This window comes from Oxyura jamaicensis, chromosome 2 (assembly GCF_011077185.1).
Source record: "Oxyura jamaicensis isolate SHBP4307 breed ruddy duck chromosome 2, BPBGC_Ojam_1.0, whole genome shotgun sequence".
In the NCBI taxonomy this organism is placed as follows: Eukaryota; Metazoa; Chordata; class Aves; order Anseriformes; family Anatidae; genus Oxyura; species Oxyura jamaicensis.
This window is the reverse complement of record NC_048894.1, coordinates 122221072-122240822: the sequence shown is the minus strand read 5'-3', so window position 1 is coordinate 122240822 and position 19751 is coordinate 122221072. Positions and strand designations below refer to the sequence as shown.

The window sequence follows — 19751 nt, the reverse complement described above, 5'->3', positions numbered from 1 at the left end:
GTCTATATGAGCATTCTCTCCTTGAAGCCTTATTCATTAACTGTATAACCATTAACTAGTTGATAATTACCCTGTGCTTTATTGCTAATTAACTTTCTAAGCGTTCTTCTGCTCTTAAATCTGTTCATCACTGTTTCATCTTGTCTTCTCTTGCCAAGACAGGCCTCTAGCTGTGGGGTATATTACTGATTTTTATCTTAGTTTATATCTAGTCTCTTTTTTAAACACTTTATTTCTCTCTTTTTTTTTTCTTTAAAATGTATCTGCCATTGTGTATTTGCTGTGTTTTGCAACAGTTAGCTTTCCTGACATGCAATTAATCTTTCTAGGAAGATAGCCCATCCAATCATTTCCTTCTGCTCGTATATTTCCTTCATTTCCACACACAAGGCTTCAGAAATGTCTGTGGGCGGATTCCTAATTGTATTGAAACCAGTAAGAATATCATATCCTCCTCTCCTCTCCTCTCCTCTCCTCTCCTCTCCTCTCCTCTCCTCTCCTCTCCTCTCCTCTCCTCTCCTCTCCTCTCTTCTCCTCAATTTGTGCTATAGCTGTGCTCAGTACTCCAGAGAAATGAAACTGTCCAGATGTTGTTTATATACATACACCTGCCAGTTAATGAGTTAATACATGATATTTGTTTTTATCGTAGTACAAACACTGTTAAGTTGCCCCAAATATTTGTTGCTAGCAAAGACTGCACTATTCCCAAGGCAAATAAACTGAATCATAGAAATGAAAAGTAAAAAGTACATTTTGAAGGTTATGAAGTCAGCTATAGGAAAATTAGGAGATTCCAGAACTGTAGGCTTTTCATGAAGGTAAATATGATGTAGCTATGCATTTTTCCACAGAACTTTGCCAAATTCTGTACACATAAACCCTCACAGAGAATCAGGCTTTCTTCAAAACTTTGTGATATTACTCTACATGCATTACTATATTGCAAATATAAATTTTCCTTAGGGTACACCAGCGTTAATATTTTCATGGATACTCATTGGTAGAGATGCTAAATGCTGGCTCTTTTTTGTATCCAAAGTGCTTTATGTGTTCAAATGGCAAGTCCTCAATACATGACTGTTTTTTGTGATTGTTTTTATATTTAACTATCTATAGCAAATCAGACCCAATTACTCAAGCTGGGCCTGCAGAAAATGCAGATCACATAATTAGCCAATAAGCAGCATGATGGTATTCAACTTACCACAGAAAGGGATGGACTGTAACTCTCAAGAAACTCCAGTTAACTTGGTCAGGACAGCCACCACTCTTGAAGTCCCCTCCTTGCCTCGCTAAGTTTCCAGCTACCACAGGAAAAAAAAAAAAAAAAGAAAAAAAAAAAAAGTAGAATTCTATAACTTCCTTTCCCACGTTATCTAGATTTATCTGTAATGCTTGTTCCAAAATTAACGCTGTGCAGGTAAGAATTTATATCAAAATTTCCTCATTAAAAAGCCAGGGTGAAAATGTAAATTTTCCTCAAGTAGCATCATACTAGCGTTTCTCTGAGGCTGAAAACCCTTGCACTGTAGCACAGCTCCCTAGCTCCCTTTTATTTAAATCTCATAGCAAGATGTCTCTTTTTCCCATAGTCCATATCTTAGACTGCTACCCCATTTCCTTGCATGAGCTTCAGGATGAGCTGAATCAATGGCTTGCCTGGCACATTCGATTCCTTCCTCTCGCTGAGTTTTCTGTCAGATTGGGAAGCAACTGGTCCTTACTGTGACCACATAGTTGCAGGAGGAACATGACCATGTCTTTTGAGGCTCTGCGCAGTTGTACCATCTCGGGTACCACAGAACTGCAGCCAGGAAGCCCACCATGTCACTCCCACTCATGTTCACTTTCACCTCTCTTCTTCAATTCGACCTTTGCATCATATCACAATTCCACATCTTAATTTCTACATGGACGAAGTGTCAATTCTCTCCCACTCCTCCTCCAAATCTTTCCTATTCTTACACTCTTCTTCTCTACTTTGATTGCCAGATTTCATCTTCTTGCTCATTCATCCTCATCTGTTCCTTATTCTTTCTTCTATTTCCCTCCCTGACTCCCATTCATAACCTCTTTACCTAGTCAGTTTCCTGTCTGTACCAGCCCACCCAACCTGTGTGCATTTCAAGGCTCCACGGTATAAAAAGGATGTGAAGGTACTTCCAGGTGTGCAGAGTAGGGCAGCAAAGCTGGTGGAAGGGCTGGAAGGCATGTCCTGTGAGGAGGGGCTGAGGACACCTGGGTTGTCTGGTCTGGAGAAAAGGAGGAAGAGGCGACCTCGCTGCTCCCTGCTCCTTCCTGAGGAGGGGAGGTGGGCAGGGAGGTGCCGGCCTCTGCTCCCTGGTAGGTGGTGACAGGACACACGGGAACGGCACAAAGCTGTGCCAGGGCAGGTTCAGACTGGACATTAGGGACAATTTCTTAACTGGGAGGGTGGTCAGACACCAGAACAGGCTTCCTAGAGAGGTGGTTGATGCCCCAGGCTTATCAGTTTTCAAGAGGATATTGAACTCAATAATAAGCTTTAAATTTTGAGTAGCCCTGAGCTTTCAGGCAGTTGGACTTAATGATATTTGTAGGTCCCCCCCAACTGAACCATGCTATTCTATACTTTCCCTGAGATGGTAAGGGAGTCCACATGTGTCTGGCGTATCAGTCTGCGTGACGGAGGGAAGTGGGACTACAACACGTGAAGTGCACATGGGGGAAGATGAGTGAGACTCCTCGCCCCTCTCGGTGTGGGGTCTTGCTCACAGATCAGGCCCAGCGGCTGTGATTGACACAGGAGATCACAGGAGAGAGGCTGCAGTGCTGCACTACAAAAGCTTTAAATGTAGATTGATCCGTTTACTAAGGAGAGAACACAAGGCAAGAGAGAGAGAACACAAGGCAATAATCAAAGGTATCAGACTTAAATTTAGTGTGTGAGATTTGACAGGTCTGTAGCCTTTTCATCCCATGTTTAAATCACTGCACTTCCCTTTGCCTGCCTTCCAGCAGGAAGGGACACGGGGAGCAGCGAACAAAAAGGCTTTGAGTTCTGCTGCCCTGAATTCAGCCTGATCTCTATTAGCTCAGAGCTTCACTTTCAGAGAAAACAGCTGCTGAGCTGAGAGCTGGAAGCAGACCCAGTTCCAGTGGCATCTTCATGGAATTATGCACCAAAAGTCCAGAAAGCTGCTAAAGAGTACACAAAACCTCTCTTCTTGTGTGGCATACAACCTAAATAAATTTGGATAGCTTATCTCTGACACAGAGGTTAATTTGTTGACCCTGTTTCAAAGTCTGATGCCACTGCAGTTTCTCAAAATCACTAACAATGTTAACACAGGCATTTTTCCTTAGCATTTTCCAAAGAAATACATAGATTGTTTTGGCTGAAATACCTCATATGCATTTATACTGAAGACAAGAATGGACTTGCAATATTGCAACTGCCGCGCTTACAGCAGAGCAAAGCTGTAAGGTGGTGAAAATAGCCTCAGAATGAGCAGCACTGAGCAACCAGAAAAATAAGCCTTGTTCCTGCCATTGCTTATAACACATATCTCAGTGGTGCTTCAATGATGCAAAATCTGCTCTTGTCTGAGCCTGGTAGTTTAAATCCCCGTGCACACAAAAGCTACCCAGTAGAACAGGCATTTGTCCATGTGCTGCATATAGCAAAATCACACTGTGATGTGTAACATACAGTACAGATTGCAGTATATACTGTTCTAAGTTTATTTTGAGTCTTCTGCATTTTCATAAGACAAAAAAATATGATCTATATCATCTTACAACATTGGCAGTATGAAACATACACACAGTATGCATTTTGAACTGAAGCATATGTACAGAATGTTCACAATTTAAACAGGAGAAATGTAACTGAGCATCTATCCATGATCCATCTAGGCTTACTACCAGAGTATTAAGAACCTACTGAAATCATAGATGTCTTTGAAGTGAACAGACCTCAAGGATTATTTTATGATTTCTCCACCTCTCCTGCCTCCGTTCCCCCCACCCCAGTATATATTTGCAGATGCCTTCCCCACTCTCTAGACTGCAGTTGCTTCTAGAAGCTTTATAAGCCTGGGGACTGACTGCTCTTGAAGAAATTTTGCTGCTTGCCAAGGGGCCAGTACAGCTGTCACAGAACAGCAATTACACTCCAGGAGTAAGGATAACAACTGGACACAGCTGTATCCAGATGGACAGTAGCATTACTCTTCTCCAAACATAACAGCATTTACATTCTTTCTCCCTGTTTATGACCATGTTGCAGTTAGAGCTCCAAAAGGATCTCACGATAGCCTGAAACTGAAAATCCTTCTGGTTCTTAAGAGTAATTTTTCAGTCCAAGGCCGTATCACTGTAAGACTGAGCTTGTACCTCTTGAACATGAAACACATTTCCCCGTTAAAGGGGACTCTTTGCCCTAACCCTCCTTACCCAGCGGGCTGAGATGCCAGTATGTACAGACACATCTATTGTAATTTTAATTGTGCATTTTGTATGCAAATGCCACCCAGCTGGATCTGCGCTGAGATCGTCCATTACTGTAAGACACCAAACTTCTGACAGTTTTGGGTTTCTAATACTTTGAGATTCCTGTACTAGTAGAGGAGAAATTAATCTGTCCTCTTGGGGTTTTCAAGTGGTTGATACAGAAGAGTACACAGCACTTAAGGGTGCTTTAGAGCTTTCAGGTTGTATTCCCTGTATTTTAAAATAAAATAATCTTGCTCAAGGTGCTTTGCTGATGGCGTGTTTTTTCTTGTTTGTTTTTCATCTGCAATTGATCTGAGATAGTAACTTTTAGCAAATACAAGCAGTGCAAATTTAAAAAAAAAAAAATGCTGTTGCAAATCTCTTCATGCCCTCTGCCAGAACTCCAGCAATCTTTTTGTTGTTTTGACTCTGGATAAGGGATTATTCTAGCTGCCCTAGCTATTTACTTGTAAGTGAACGCTTATCTCTCACTATACTGAAGTAAAACCCTGAATTTTCGCAGCAAAAGTCACTTGTAAAATGAGTAATAATTCACCCTGCATAACCTGATTCTGTAATTTCTTACTGTGCAAGGACTTCCAGTTCTGAATTACTAGTTTCACAAGAATTAACAGGATAAGTAGCTAAGAAACCCATTGGGATTCCCAAGCTGGGGATTTCAAAGTTCCTGCAAAAAGCCCTAAGAAGCTAGTAGTAAAATGTTATTTTGTCTTACCGTTTCTCTGACTGCACTGTATTGCACAACAGGGGTGTCTGTTCTTTGATCTCAGGAAGAACAGTTGATTGTTTTAGGCAGCAGTGTCCAGACTCTATGACACTTCAATGCAAGGCACATTAATCACAGTTGCTCCAAATACAGAATTACTATTTTTGACTATTTCAGTGAAATCAACAGTCATGTTTGAGGAATAAGACACAACGTTTGCCCAGTTCAGGATCTCACATATGAACCAGGCCTCCAAAACTGATGAGATATGCTAAAGTCAAGAACTTTTTTTTTTTTTTTTTTTTTTTTTCGAAATCATTTTATCTGCTGAGATACACTTGGGTCTCTGCAATTTGCAGAAAACTTACAACAGAGCAATTCAGAAAGCTGAGTTGTATGTGATGCTTCCAGGAAGCAAAGGATAAATAGATCACTAAACATTGTGAAACACATTGTAATTCGTAATACTCCATACAACTGAGAATGAGTAAGGTATGCTAACTTTTGCCTTGTCAGCATTCACAGGATCAGAGGATGGCTGAGGCTGGAAGGAACCTCCAGAGATCATCTAGTCCAGCCGCCCTGCTCAAGCACAGTCACCTAGAGCATGATCACAGGATCACATCAGGACGGGTTTTGAGTATCTCCAAAGAAGACCAAACTGCAAATACTATCTCACATCGTATCTGTGCTTCTGAACGTACCTTCTGACAGACGGCAGGAAGGCTGCCAGGTGCTGCTCCGACCCTGCCCTTTTGCTCGTCTCCTTACCTGCCCTGTATCACCCCATGCTCTGGCCTTCTGCCTCACTCCACCTCGCCCTGTTGAGCTCTCTCAAGCTGGAGATCTCTGTGTTGCCTCAAATTTTGGGCCTGTCCTCTGGTCTCTTTCCACAAGGCGCTGGCAGCGTGGTACTGGAAGGACTGGGAGAACTGGCCGCGCTACACTGGGGATCAGCCCTGGCTGCTCACACACAGCACATCAGTCAGCCTTCACCTCGGTTATCCTGCCTCGGGATAGGTTTCACGAACCTGCGAGGCGGGTTGTTTTGTTCTTTTACAGATACAAATCAGCTGTTTCTACCCCCATGTACCAGCCCTGCTCCCCGCACCAACCCAGCACTGCGAGCCCGGGGAGCCCGGCGAGCGCTGAGCCCCCGCCACAGACACCCGAGGCCGGGCCTCGGGAGGCCCCGAGCCCCCTCCGGGGTCCCGCAGGCGTCGCCCCGCGCCCGGCTGCCCGGTGCCGGCGGCAGGCCCGAGGCCGGGCCATCCCCTGGGCCCGGGGGCGGTCGGGCACGACCCTCCCCGCCGCGGGGCGCTCCCCGGGGAGGAGCCGGCCGGCCCGCCGCGGGCCCCGCTCGCCAAGTTCAGTTCGGAGCGGCCAAACCCGGCCCCCCGGGCTCGCTGGTGGGCGGGGAGGGCCGGCCGGCCGCGCTCCGCTCCGGCACGGAGCGGGAGGACGGGCGAAACTTTGCTCCGCGGCCCCAGCGGAGGCGATGGGCCCCGACGCGCTGCCGCTCGGCGCCTGCGGCGGGGCGGCCGCCGCCGCCGCCCTGCTCCTCTGGGCCGTCTGCGTGCTCTGCAGGAGGAAAAGGTACCGGGGCGGGCGGAGGGACCGGCGGCCTCCGCCTTCCCCCCGCGGGGAGCGGAGCCGCGGGGCGGGCGGAGGGGCTGTGCATGGCGCGCCGGGAGCCCTGCGCGGCGCTCCCCGACCTCCGCACCCGGGTCCAAGGTGCGCCGTGCTCGGGGCTCCCGGCTCGGGGGGTGGTGGGCGGAGAGCTGGTACCGGCTGGCTTCGGCTTTAAGTTGAAGTTTGAGCAGGCTGAAGATCTTTTTTTATCATCATTATTATTATTTTTTTTGGGGGGGGGGGGGGAGGGGGACGAAGCACTGCGTGCAACGGGCTTGCCTGTTCCTGAACAATGCCCCTCTCCGTACCGTGCCCCTTTCCTTGCTCGCTGTGAGCTTTCCCCAGGTATTCGCCTGAGTGGCTAGCGCTTGGTGCTCCTCAGCATCTCCAGCAGCTGGGGGAGAAGCGGGTGTAAAGGCTTGGTGGAGGAGGAGTGAAGAAGGGGAGGGACCATTGCGCTTGGCTTTTTTAATCCCATAATAAAATGCATCGCTCATAACAAATTTGATTCTTGAGTAATATACAGCTGTTTTTTTCAGATCACTAAAAGTTTTGGAAGGCATGGGTGTAGTAGGCGTGCAAGTACAGGACAGAAATTGCTCTATTAATCTCTTAAAACTGGTCAGAAAGTCAATCTGACAGCTTTTAGACCAACAAGTGTAACTTTGGGACAGTGCACAGTAATGAGTGAAATTTCTTGCTTTGGGCTCAGAAGGGCACTGAATGTAACCGGTACAGATAATGTCCATGATGTCTGTTCTGGAACTCTTATTAGTATAATTTCAGGTAGAGAGACTGATCCATCTCGTAAGTGTGCCGGGAAGACATCTATCCAAGTGGTTGAGTGGGCTCACCTTGTAAGACCAACCACTTGGTAGGTTTGCTTAGCTCCGTGTCTCAGCACAGCCGACCACATAGGCGGCTGCTGCTGGCCTTGTTGCTCCTCCCTGCTGCCCCTCTGAGCCCGAGAGCTCATTCCGCAAGTTAAACCAACAAAGACTATTTAATCTTTCTCTTTCTTTGTAAGTTTGAGTTTTCTGCAAGTTTTGGTCCTTAAACAAGGTCAGCAGAGGAGGAGTAAGACATGGTCAGGGCAATCTGCAAGGGTTGTAATTTTGGGTTAGAAGCTGGTATACTGACTCAGCCACATTATAAAATTGTGCCTGTTATTAGTAGAAATGCTAGTTGAATTGTAATAGGTTGCATTTTTGGAAATGGAAGTAGGCAGAGCCTTTACTGTGGAGTTTTCAGACAGATGTAGCTGGTGGACAAAAAAGGTTGAGGAGCCTGTTTTCATATTTTCCTAACCCTTGTGGCTGTAGAGTTTTTGAAGTCATCGCTGTAGAGCCTGTAGCAAAATTGTTAGGACATTTGTTCCACACGAGAACGAAATTATACAGGAGGCCTCAGCAAGAAGGCATGCTGTTCTGCCCAGAAAACCAAACTGCAGTTTGATTAATAAAGTATTTGTTTAAAACCCAAGCTGTTTGTCTAACAAGTATACAAAGCATCAGTGTGCAAGCAACTGGAAATAAAAAATGGAAAAACACATCGACCTCTGTGTAGTACAGGCCTCAGCATAAGCTGCTAATGTAAAAGTACCATCCTGCTCCAGGAAGGTGTTCTTTTTTTTTTTTTTTTTTTTTTTTTAAGCATATGGGAAGAAAAGAAATTGTGCATGGTCTTGAGAGATGCTTGGCAGCAGCCTGGCTGCTTCTGATCTGCAGTAAGAGCAGCCATGCAGCTCTTACTGTGTGCAGTGTGCAGTGTATTAAAAGATGGGAATAAGGTTTAGTTCATGCTTCTCAGGTTAGCGCAAGTTTGTGGTCTCCTGTTGCTTGTCTGGCCCACACCTGCTTCTCTGTCCTCATGTTTCCTCCATGTGTCAGATTTCTTTCCCTTTCTCCTATTTGAATCCAATAAATTCAGCAGCAGGCCAAGCTACTGCTCTCCCACTTGGGAATCCAAAAAAAACAATTGGGAACCTGTTGACATATGGAAAGGAGACTTGGCAAATTACTGCATGAATAAGGGCCAAAGTCATAGATTGTAGTCCTGATTGAACATGGATCATACCCATTTGAACAGAGAAGGTGAACAATTCTGGCTTTTCAGGGCTTGCCTACACTAGAAAAAAAAAGGTTCTGCCTCACCTGTTTTTATAAAGATGAATATCTTGTCCTAATGTTGGTGTGCTTGCACCAGTGTACAAACTGTGTATTGGATTGTGTCTTGTGTTTAAGGTGCCAAGATAAACTTTAGCAGAATAATCAAATTTAACATCTTTACTACAGCTATTGCATGGGTTTCAGCTAGGATAGCTACAGCAGTCAAATATATGTATAGATGTATACATAAATGAAGAGGTTAAGGAAGTAAATATATACAGCTAAGTGTTACCTTGCCCTTAAATGTTGGGTTAAGTTTGTTTTGCTGGACGATGTCTCTGTCTGTCTCAATTCAGGAGAAGTAGAACCACTTGTGTGGCTCTTATAGCTGTCCTTCCAAGAGCAGAACAAGGGTTTGTATGTCCCAATGAAGAAAACTCCCCAGATCAGTCCCTGATGTTCCTTAAGCAGATGTTGCAGGATTTCTCCTTTCTTGTTGTGGGGTGTTTCTGCTTCATTTACTCAGGCTATGAGCGCTCGTTGCTGTACAGAAGATGTTGTCAGAAGAAGTATTGTATTGACTTAACCTGCTATTGCGTTTTTCTGTAGTGCAGTTGGCATAATCTGGCATTACCAGATTTCAGGGTGAGTTCAGTACGGGTTTTCTTATTAAAGTATTTACATCCACCGTTTAGAGACAGCAAAGAAAGGCAGAGGAATTTCCTTTTGCATAAATGTTTATCATTTGAGTGCTAGTGGCAGTAATAACACAAAGGAAACTAATTGGAGTCTTTGCCAGGTTTCATATCACAGATGGTGAAGAAACAGAAGTAGAACAAAAGTTTCCTAATCACAGAAAATTTTATTTTGAGTTAAACTTCAATGTCAGATGAGGCTCAGTGCCTTCTGCACGCTACAAAAAGATCTCCCTCTTACTGGTTAATGAAAAGAAGTGTATTTAGGCTGTGTGCTGGGGGATGTGCTTTCTCCAGAGAGAGACTCCTTTCTGTGTACCTCCCACCAAAGTATTTCTGCTATGGCAGAGCCTGATGACTTCCTAGCCTACAGATTATTCTCTTTTGTCTTCATAAAATGACTAAATCAGCTCCAGCTCTATGTTGCTTTTTTGTTGTTTTCAAACTGTTTTTCCACTAGCTGCGCACAGTCTCACGGAGTGGGAGGTGAAACAGCAGGTGAAGCCAGCTCCTGCTCGTCTTACAGCGGTAATGCTGCTGAAGTCAGGGAAGCGTGCATGAGATCAACAGGGGTTGGCTCCTACTGACATATATAGGGATTCCACTTTTTATTGCTCATGTTGATGCTTATCTGTGGCTGCTAGTGTTTATTGCGTGTCCGCAACTGAAAACCAACAGTTTGGGGACAAGGCTGTGATGCTCTGTGACTCCCTCCTTGCGTTACAGAGGCTTCAAATTACTAGGAGGAAGAAGAAGCTCAGGCTGACCACAAAAACCACACTAGGTTTGGGGAAAGGGACAGTGGAGAAAAGCGGAACAAAGACTGTTGCATCCCCATTTATCCTTTGAAATTGGTTCACGTAGTCATGAGGTTTGCATCCCAAGGTTTTCCAGATAAAAAAAGATACAGACCCAACCTGGAAATAGTCATGTGAGGCTTATGCTTGCAAGTTGATATGTCTTGTGTGAGCTACCACAAGGAAATGTTTTGTAAAAATTATTCCCTCTGCAACTCCTTAGGTTAGTAAGGTTGATGTTTTAATTATTATGAACAGTCTTCAGACACAGCGATACAGGAATTACTGCACAGCAATAGAGGAATCAGACACAGCAATACAGGAATGTTGTATTAGACAGGGCACGTACCTTCCAATTATATTATTTCTGACCAGTTTTTAATGCATCAGAATATGGCGTACAAAAACCTTTAAAAGTATAGTGGATTAGAGTTAACATAAGAATTACTTGATAAATTTCTCAGAAATAATTTTGTTACGGTCTTAGTCATGGATTTAAAGCCTTGTTTGAGCTAAGTGCCTTTCATTTCTTTTATTCTATCTTCTAAATTACCTCAAATCCGTACAGTAACATTTATCTAAAATATTTTCCAAAAAATTGCTCTCTTGAACCCAGATAGATATTGTTGAAAAGAATATAGATTTTATCTTTGCCTTCAAGAACATCTTATCCTTTTCTGTGACAAGCTGTGAGCTTGCTAACAGCTCTCTTACCAAGCGAATTGTAGTTCACAAGATGTCATCAGCCTGTCTTTTTTACCACTTCTGCTAATTTAGGCAATATGTTAAGGTAGTTTTCTGTTGGAGGGAACATCAGGAAGGACAGATAGAAGGATACCAGAAAAATGTAGCCTCTCCTTTCTTACCTTGGCCTTCTACATTGGCCTTTTTCCCCATCCTCTTTGCAGTCTGCATGATGCCAACATGCACTTCTATGACCTCCATTTGTTAAATTTTATTGTCCGCTTTTTACCTGTTTCCATTTTGAAAGGATTAGAACTGACAAGCTAGACTGTTTAAGGCTGAAAAGTAAGAGTTCTGTTTCTTAAATAACCTTGAAAAACCTTTATTTCTCACCAGCATACTTAGGTTTTCTGTCTACTCTTCACTGCTGTGCCAAGTTGTGGTGCAAGCTTATTTCTCTGCTTTTGTCTCCAGTTAAGAGTTTAGCGAAAATTGAATAAAATGACGTAAGCAAAACCATAGTCTTCTCAAGATGTACAAGGCTCAGTTCACTGGCTTTTGAGCTCTCTTGCAGCAGTAACAGACCTGGAGAGCCATTATAATGAGGCAGTGCATAATAGCATGTCTCAAGACAGGTTTTCTTATTTTTGTTCAGTGTTACTTCTCAGCCTCCTGAAACATTGTCTGTATATCAGGTACATTTTGGGTTCTGTTCCCAACCAAGGCTTTGCAGATGACACTGAAGATGACACCTCCTTTAGCAGATCATGAACTTTTCAATAATCTATGATTTACAGTGTTCTTTGCTTAAGGTACACTGCCACCTAGCAACAGTTTCCCTTCCCTCCCAGTTTTCTTGACCTACTTTGTTGGGGGTTCTTTGCTTTAGTTTGTCCCTGGTCTGGTTTTGATTAGCATCCAGAACTCACCAGATGCCATCCTGTAAGGGACTGGGGTGGAAATATTTTCAGTGGTTATAAGAACTGCTAACTTCAGGTTTATCCTTAAAATACAATTTTTTTTTTTTACATTTATAGTGGTTTTTCCTTCCAGTGTATGTGAAAAATGCCAGTCTTTTCCTACTATCTTTATTTCTGTCTATTAATATTTTATTTATTCATTTTTTTTGAGTGCCTGGTTTTGCTTTCTTCTGTTCGTTATTATTTGGAGAAAATAATATTAATGTGCGAGAATTAAGAGAAGTTGCTTTTAGTTCTTTTATTACTCCAGTGCAACATGAAGCACAGAGCATCCATCTAGAGCACGGTACACAAATGCACATAGCTTACAGACAGTACTGAATAAATAACCTTTGGGTTCTCCTTCAAGTTGATAGTCCTAAAGGTATACAAGGAGCAAATACAGAGTGCAGAACGGATTGCTCCAAAAATTAGATTCGGGCTTACTACTGTATTTAGAGGAGGAAAGCACACTAGTTCGTAAATCTTAGCTGAAACATTCTGAGCAAAGGAAGACACCAGGGGGCAAATCTTAATCCTCGTATCACTGAGTCACAGAATGGTTGAGGTTGGCAGGGACCTCTGGAGGTCATCTAGTCCAACTCCCCTGCTCAACTAGGGCCTCCCAGAGCAGGGTGCCAAGGGCCTCTTACAGGAGATACTAACTACTTCTCCCTCAAGCATGATAGTGTAAGTTTCCACCTTACGTGTTTTAATCCCTGGTAATATAAGCTAGAAAGCTCCATTCTCAGACTACTGCAGGACAGGCTGGAGCCCAGACCCACAGAGCCACCTGGGCCTCTACCTGCCCCAGTGAGAAGTGCCTTCAGTGGGTTGCAGGGACTTGGATGCTTCCAGAGCTTGAAGTCTTGCCTGCTGGAGCTGCCTTAGTTCCCCAGCTGTAAACTGGAGGTAAATGTGCTTTCCTCTTGATTTATAGATAACGTAGCCAAATGCTTGACATGGGACTTTGATGGTTGCCAGAGAAGAATCTCTTGATGAAAAACATTCTTCCAGGGTATAAGCACTCAACATGTATCTAAGAGCTGTTGCCTGCCCGTTCCTGTTCTCCTATATGCTGAAATACAACTTCTAGTTACTGCTTCAAGCCAGAAATGCCACATTCTGTCACAATATTCAGCTAAGCTGTTGGATCATTTCAGCTGCTTTAGTGTTTTGCTCAGTTATGAGAATTACTGTCCCATATTAATTTTTCTTTTTTTCTTTTTTCTTTTTTTTTTTTTTTTACTCCAGTCAGTACTTTGATTAAGAAACTGGGTAGGGCTTGTTTTGGTCAAGTAATTTAGCTGTTCTCAGTGCTCTATCTAGTCACTTACTTAACTTGGTGTGTAGTAATGCCAGGGAGTAGGGGAAATACAGAAGCTAAAAGAAACAGCGTAAGTGCAATGTTAATATACTATATGAAGTTAAGGAAAATCTCACATTTAAGTTGGCAGCCTTCTTCTCTTTTATCCAAGTTTTATAGAGCTACTTGGTAGTGAAGCCAGGGTTGGAACTCATTTTCCTGACTTACAGTTTCATGCTTTAACTTACTGTGTTTCCCTTCCAACAAGCTTACCATATATGACATTATAGCTGTCTGGTAAACTAACTTTTTAAACCATGAGGCAGATTTTGAATTCTGATTTAAAACTTTAGTAGTGTTCCTTTTCTTTCTCCACCATTTACTGATTCTTCTACAAGATGCGTGTAGGATTTTAGGCTAATATCCATTTGCACGCCGTCTGGGAGAATTTTGGCTGACTGAGAGTCCCATAAAACAAAAGTTTCCTCTTTACAAACCACATGGAGCTTGGCTGTAGATATTCAGTTCCTTTCTCCACAAACTGTTTTTAATGGTGCCAGATTCTTCTGTTTCTTCTCCTTGTTTGGCACATGTCAGGAAAAAAAATCTTGGCTCTCGTATAGAACATATCTTGTTTCCTCTTAACTGCTCGTACTTTCTATTCGTAATTCAAATCAGCAAAAAAACCCTATGGTTGTGCTTCTAGTGATTTAATCTTATAGTTTCCTAAGCAATATTCTAATGTGCTGAAAGAATATTCTCTCTCATACTACAGTGCTGGCATTTGGAGGTTCTTGCTGAACGCAATGGATGCGTCTCTGTTGATCTGGGGGAATATTGTGTGGGGTCCTGGCAGGGTGGCCTGCTCTAGCCCTTCACAGACAGGTGAAGGAAGAACAGATGAACACAATAAAGTAAAAATCGGCTGTTAGAAGAGTGTCCTGTCAGAAATACAAATGTCCCTTCCTGGCCCTGTAGAGAAAACCTGGATTGCAGTGCTGCACTCTGCAGGGTCATGGCCATACCAGGAGGTTGAAAAAGCATCTCCTTCCTGGTCCATGGCATCCCAGGGGCTTGCCAGAGAGCGTATGGATGTTTTTCATAGCTATTCATGTTCCTTGGTGACAGCTTCCCTCTGCAACCATGTAGTTCTAAGAAGAACAAGTCAATCTGCTACTGATGGCTAAGACAGAGGGGAGCACTTCTGAATGTGGTTGCCTATCTAGTTTCCTGTGGCTCCCCAGAAAACCAGCAAGCTCATTAACGGCCTGCTCTTTCCTCATCCCAGCTCTTTGCTTCTCAGAAGGCCTGTTGTCCTCAGATACTTCCTGAGTGGTCATTACAAATTCCTGCATCACTGAACAAAATGTGGAAATTTTTGAATGATACATAGAAAAAAAAAAAAAAGATCATAGAAAATTGGCACATTTTGATCCCTTTTTAAAGTAATGATGTGCTTAGAAAATAATAATAAAAGCTCTCAATTCTGTGCTAGAATGCAGGAATTTTGCAATTATTAGCTCTGTAATTAATTAGCTTTTTTAAAAAAAACAAACAAACAAAAAAAACCCTGCATATTCCTTAACATGAGAAACTACTGCTGTTAAAGCAAAGTAGACAGAAATTACAGGGAACTTGTGATTAAAATGAAGTTCCAGAGAAGTCAGTGTTTCAGTCTTTTTGTACTCTTTCTTTCCCTTTGTGTAAGTGCCAGAAGAGGGGTGTTTTTGCCTCTTTGTCATGGTATAACACTCTACACTCTGAAGACTTCAATGAGATGTTTAACTTTGTAAGAGGGCCCCAAGGAAAATGCTAGTATTTTCAGATACTCTCATATCTGTTTATTCTGGTTAACCAAAGAAAGGTGCTTACCAAAGGCAGGGCAACCTCTTGTATCTCATCCAAGGGATTTTGTGCCACTTCCATTGCTGTCTGCTCAGCTGATGCTACAGTAGCATTTGGTCATAGCTTCGGTAGCTGGAAAGTACTGCTCCTGGTTTTTTCTACAGTGCTGGCATGGTTTCTTAGGTTACAATAGCTCATCTTCTCTGTATGGTAGGTTGTAGCCATGCTAATTCTCTCCAGCTGGTTTTTCAGAATTAGAAGCTTTGGGATTCACATTTGGGAAGCTTCTCTGAAGCTAGCTCAAACAGTGGAGCTGATGACAAGGTATAATTTTTTCCTTCAGTTGTTCAGGAATTGATCTGTGATATTTGCTTATCTCAGACTTATACTTTTATTAAGACAAGCAAAGTGTCTGGAAGGTTTGCTTTTGTTTTGGTAGGTACTACTATGTGTAAAATGTTTCCAGTGGACTATGTGTTTCTCACTTATCCCTTTCGAAAACTTAATGTGTGTGTTTTTTGTTTTGTTTTTGATGGGATTTTTAAATTTTTAAAAAATATTTCCAAATATCTAGGTTAGTTTTCAGAGTGATAAGCATTTGCTTAAATAGCAAATTTCCAAGCCGTACAGCTGAGGAGGGTGAGGCACGTTGCCAGGCCCTGCACTCCCATCCTTGTATGCGTTTCCCTTTTAAAAAGGAGCAGCTGTGTTAGCTGTACAAGAAGTGAAAATGTCTCTCAGTTCAGGAGTCATCCAAGAACCAACTGTAAAATATGATGAACCTGCAGAACTGATATTTGGGTAAAACAGGGAGGAAAACCCAATGCATGGGGCAATGTTGGGGCTTTTCAGTAACAGTTGCCAATGGAGTGTGTGTGGCTGATGGGGATCCATTTACAGGCCCTGAGGTGCAGCAAGGAGGGTTCAGAACTGGGACTCCTTCTGAGGACTGGGTGAGGGAGATTTGGATTTTGTTTCCTAGCAGCTTGCACGAAATATTCTTTGAAGCCAGGTTAAATTATCTGTCACTACTAAGGAGCGGCACAGAGTTGTTCACAGCAGGACTGGAGAGTTTCCCTGTGTCAGTGTTCAGTGGCTTGGGAAACAGCTGCTTCCACAATGTCTGGGTTGTGGTTGAACAGACAGCTGAATTTCTGGCATTGCTGCTTCAAGATGAAAAAATGGTAATTAAGTTTCAAGAAAAGAAATCTTGCATATGTGAATGAGTCTTTTTTTTTTTTTTTTTTCCTGTAAGCTGTTTAGTTTCTTGTATCCAGTGTAGTGAAAATGCTGCTAGATCCTACTCGATGTTACCACAGTATGAGAGAGAGGATTATTTCTTAACCTGTGGACTTCCTTGGATAGAACCACATCAGACATAATACGTTTAGAGCCTTAAAAACCTGTTGTTACGAAGACTTCAAACGAAAGCTGCGCATGTCTTTGCAGTGCTGAGAAGCTAAAGCATACAGTGCTGAGAATCTGTTCAGCTCAAACGAAAGTTTGGGCCTCCTGGGTTTGTGATCTCACTTGCAGAAGTAGGACATCCCTTCGTGTTTCACCCTCAGAAAGAGACTTCAAATAAACCGCAGTTATAGGGATCCATCCAGCCTCATTTCCTACATACCCTAGGCCACTACTGTGTCTCCTGCATCAGCTACATTGAACTGTGCTTGAACATAATTGTGTGGGAAGATGTCCTACATATCACGAGGAGATGTCCTCCTGACAGACCTCTGAGGGATCAGAAGGCCAGTGCTCCACCTGTAGGTTGCTCTGCTGGTTAATCTGTTTTTGCTTGAAGAAAGGGGGGGACCTCAGTCTCATGAGTGGGTGGCGCATCCTTTTAAACACTGAAAGGATTTAATTTAAAGTGTTTAACGATAGCCTAAGATGGCACCCAAAACTAGTAAGGCCATCTCCTGTTCTAAGTACTGCTGTTGCAAATAGTTATTCGGTATTTTACTGTGATTCTTGTTTAAAGGTGCTGGCAAGCTACTCAGACGCATTATCAAATTATTATAGATTTCTGGCTATCCTTTCACCCCACAAAACATTTGTATGAACTAAGGCACCCGCACTGCCTGCTGCTGCTCTGTGGTTTCTGCGCTGAGCGCTTGCTTGTTTGTTTTGGGGAAAAGGAGAAGATTGGTCAGTCTTCTTAACTGAGACTATAGAAAAAGGTTCAGATGGGACCAGATGAACTAATGCTTCATATTTTTTTTTTGCTTAAGCATTAAAAAATCTTGTTTGTTTTTTACACTGTTTCAGTGTTTTTTGTTATTAATGATGCCTCTGAGACTATCTTTTAGGAGCCAAGAATGTGTGGAATATCATACCTTCAAAATCTATTTTAACATTTCCAGAGACTGAAATGCACTATATACAATAGAAATGTGAGGGATAAAGCAACTTAAACTGTACCACTAAGGTTAATTTTATCAAAGTAAAAGCCCATGAAGATTTTTCTTATTTTGTTTTCAGCATAAATATAATGTACTGAGTTGAAATATCAGATTGTTGTTATCATCAGACCATGTGAAAAAAAAAAAATCAGTATGCTTATAGCTGTATATTTACTGAGAATTGGCAATATTAATTAAGTCCTGTAGAGGTACAGGCCTGGTCCTTCAGTAGTAATTGAATTAAAGACTTCACAACTGGCTCTGTTTTAAGAACAGGACTGCAGTGTTAGATATGGCAGGAAGATGGAGGTCCCCACAAGCACTATGATGATGGTGACTTCTAAGTAAAGGCTGCCCTGGGATTCCCACCTGTGCAGGACAAGGCCATCTCCCGTAGCTTTTCTGAGAAGACAGGAACAAAGTTTCTGGATGACAAAATCCCTGCTCTTGCCCCTGTTAACCACGTGTACCTCTGGTATCCTATTTAGTCCCAGCCACTCCAACTAGATATAGCTACAGATTCAGCCCTGCTGAATATATGTTCTTACTCTCTGTGGCAAATATGGATTTTTTTTTTCCTTAAGGGCAACAAGGAAGGCTTGTCCTGTTCCTGGCAGTCAGTTCATTTCTCAGGGCTGTCGAAGGGACAGACCAGGTGCTTGTCTGCTGAAGTACGAGTTGTACTGCAAGCCACTGCAGAAAATGGCCATCTATTCCATTTCCTAAGGTTGGACTGGTCAGGGCAGCCACAATAAACATGATTTTGCATGCTAAATTTCTCAAAACAGCTGTGTATAGAAAGCAACCAGTACAGTTGGTTTCTGTAATATAAGTCCTTGGGCCCTACTGCAATTCAGCTGATAATCACTGTAACCTGACGGGAGAGGTTGGCTGGTGGGTAATGCTGGATTTATGTCAGGAAAGGATGATGTCTATGTTTATCACTTCTTGCTTCTTCAGCAAGCTTTGTATGTTGTATCATCCTTTTTTGCCATTAGGTATTAGGGTGATTTTTTTCCTGATTTCTCAGTTTTTCTTTTTTACTGTTCACAAAATGCACCTCAGTGAGTAAGAACTGTCCTCATCAATTCCCATTGCTCAGCTAAGGGGGTAAGCTAGGCTAATGAGACCCTTCTTTGTTTCATTTCAGTGGGTTTTACTAATTGCATTTATCACACTGGAACCTGTAAGGGGATTTTCCATAGACAAAATAACAATAAAAAAATTAAGCGCTTTTGTTGGTAAGTCACCTGGCAATTCCACCTGGATCCTCAACATAGCTGTCAGCAGATGTGAGTGATTTCTTAATGTCCACAGCCTCTAATTGCCCTTTATTTGCCCTCTGATCTTCTTGTCTAGGATTTATTCCTCAGATGACTGGATGAAACCCGCAAGCAGGGCCATGACGCATCTCCAGTCAGAGGTAGAGAGAAGGATAGAGAAAATTGGGACTGAAAATTAGGTCTACGTACAGCAGGCAGTGAAGTTTCAACTTGCTTTCTGCCCTGTCGTATGACTGTGGCCACTCTCTCCATCCCACTTCATTCTTGTGTCATCACTTCCCTATAGCTCAGCTCGTACCGGGAGCCTGCAGCTTCTGCAGCTCTAAGGGGAAGGGTCTTCAACATTTTGTCCTTCCCAAAGGCTCTTGCTAGATCCCCAGTTATCCATTGGTAAATGGCTTCTTCCCCAAGCCTTGCTCAACATACTTATCAGCCTAAGCATTCACCTTTTCCCAGGATCATACTGATACTTTCAGCAAGAGGATGGTATTAGGTTTTATGAATATTCTAAGAAAATAGGATTAAATGAATTTCGATCCCCAAGCATGAGATGGCAGCTGTTACTCGAGCATACCTGGGAGTGAACTGCCTCGCTGAGTCCCAGGTATGCCTGTGCTCTGTCTCTTGAAGAAAATTGACTTTCCATCCTGATGGATTTTATTGAGCCACTGAATTTGTAATTATAGATATTTATAAATTTCTCGAGGTTTATACTAAATCAAGATACATTGGGATTTTTTTGTCTAGCTTGAAATATTGCCTTGGAGCTATGCTGTAGTCCCTTCTTAGCTTTGACTTGGTCGAGAGTAGCTTGAAAACTTCTTGCCTTTT

At 42.8% G+C, this 19751-nt stretch overlaps 1 protein-coding gene across 2 annotated transcripts in view; it reads left to right on the top strand.

Moving 5' to 3' along the window:
• The first annotated feature begins 6585 nt into the window (after positions 1–6585).
• LOC118161776 (cytochrome P450 7B1) overlaps positions 6586–19751 on the top strand; it is a 123236-nt gene continuing 110070 nt past the window's right edge. For both annotated transcript variants that reach the window (XR_004748163.1, XM_035317412.1), the window contains exon 1: positions 6586–6802. Coding sequence is in view for 1 of the 2 variants with exons in the window: in XM_035317412.1 (XP_035173303.1) it covers positions 6705–6802 (98 nt within the window). In the remaining variant the exon portion in view is untranslated. The remainder of the gene's footprint in view (positions 6803–19751) is intronic.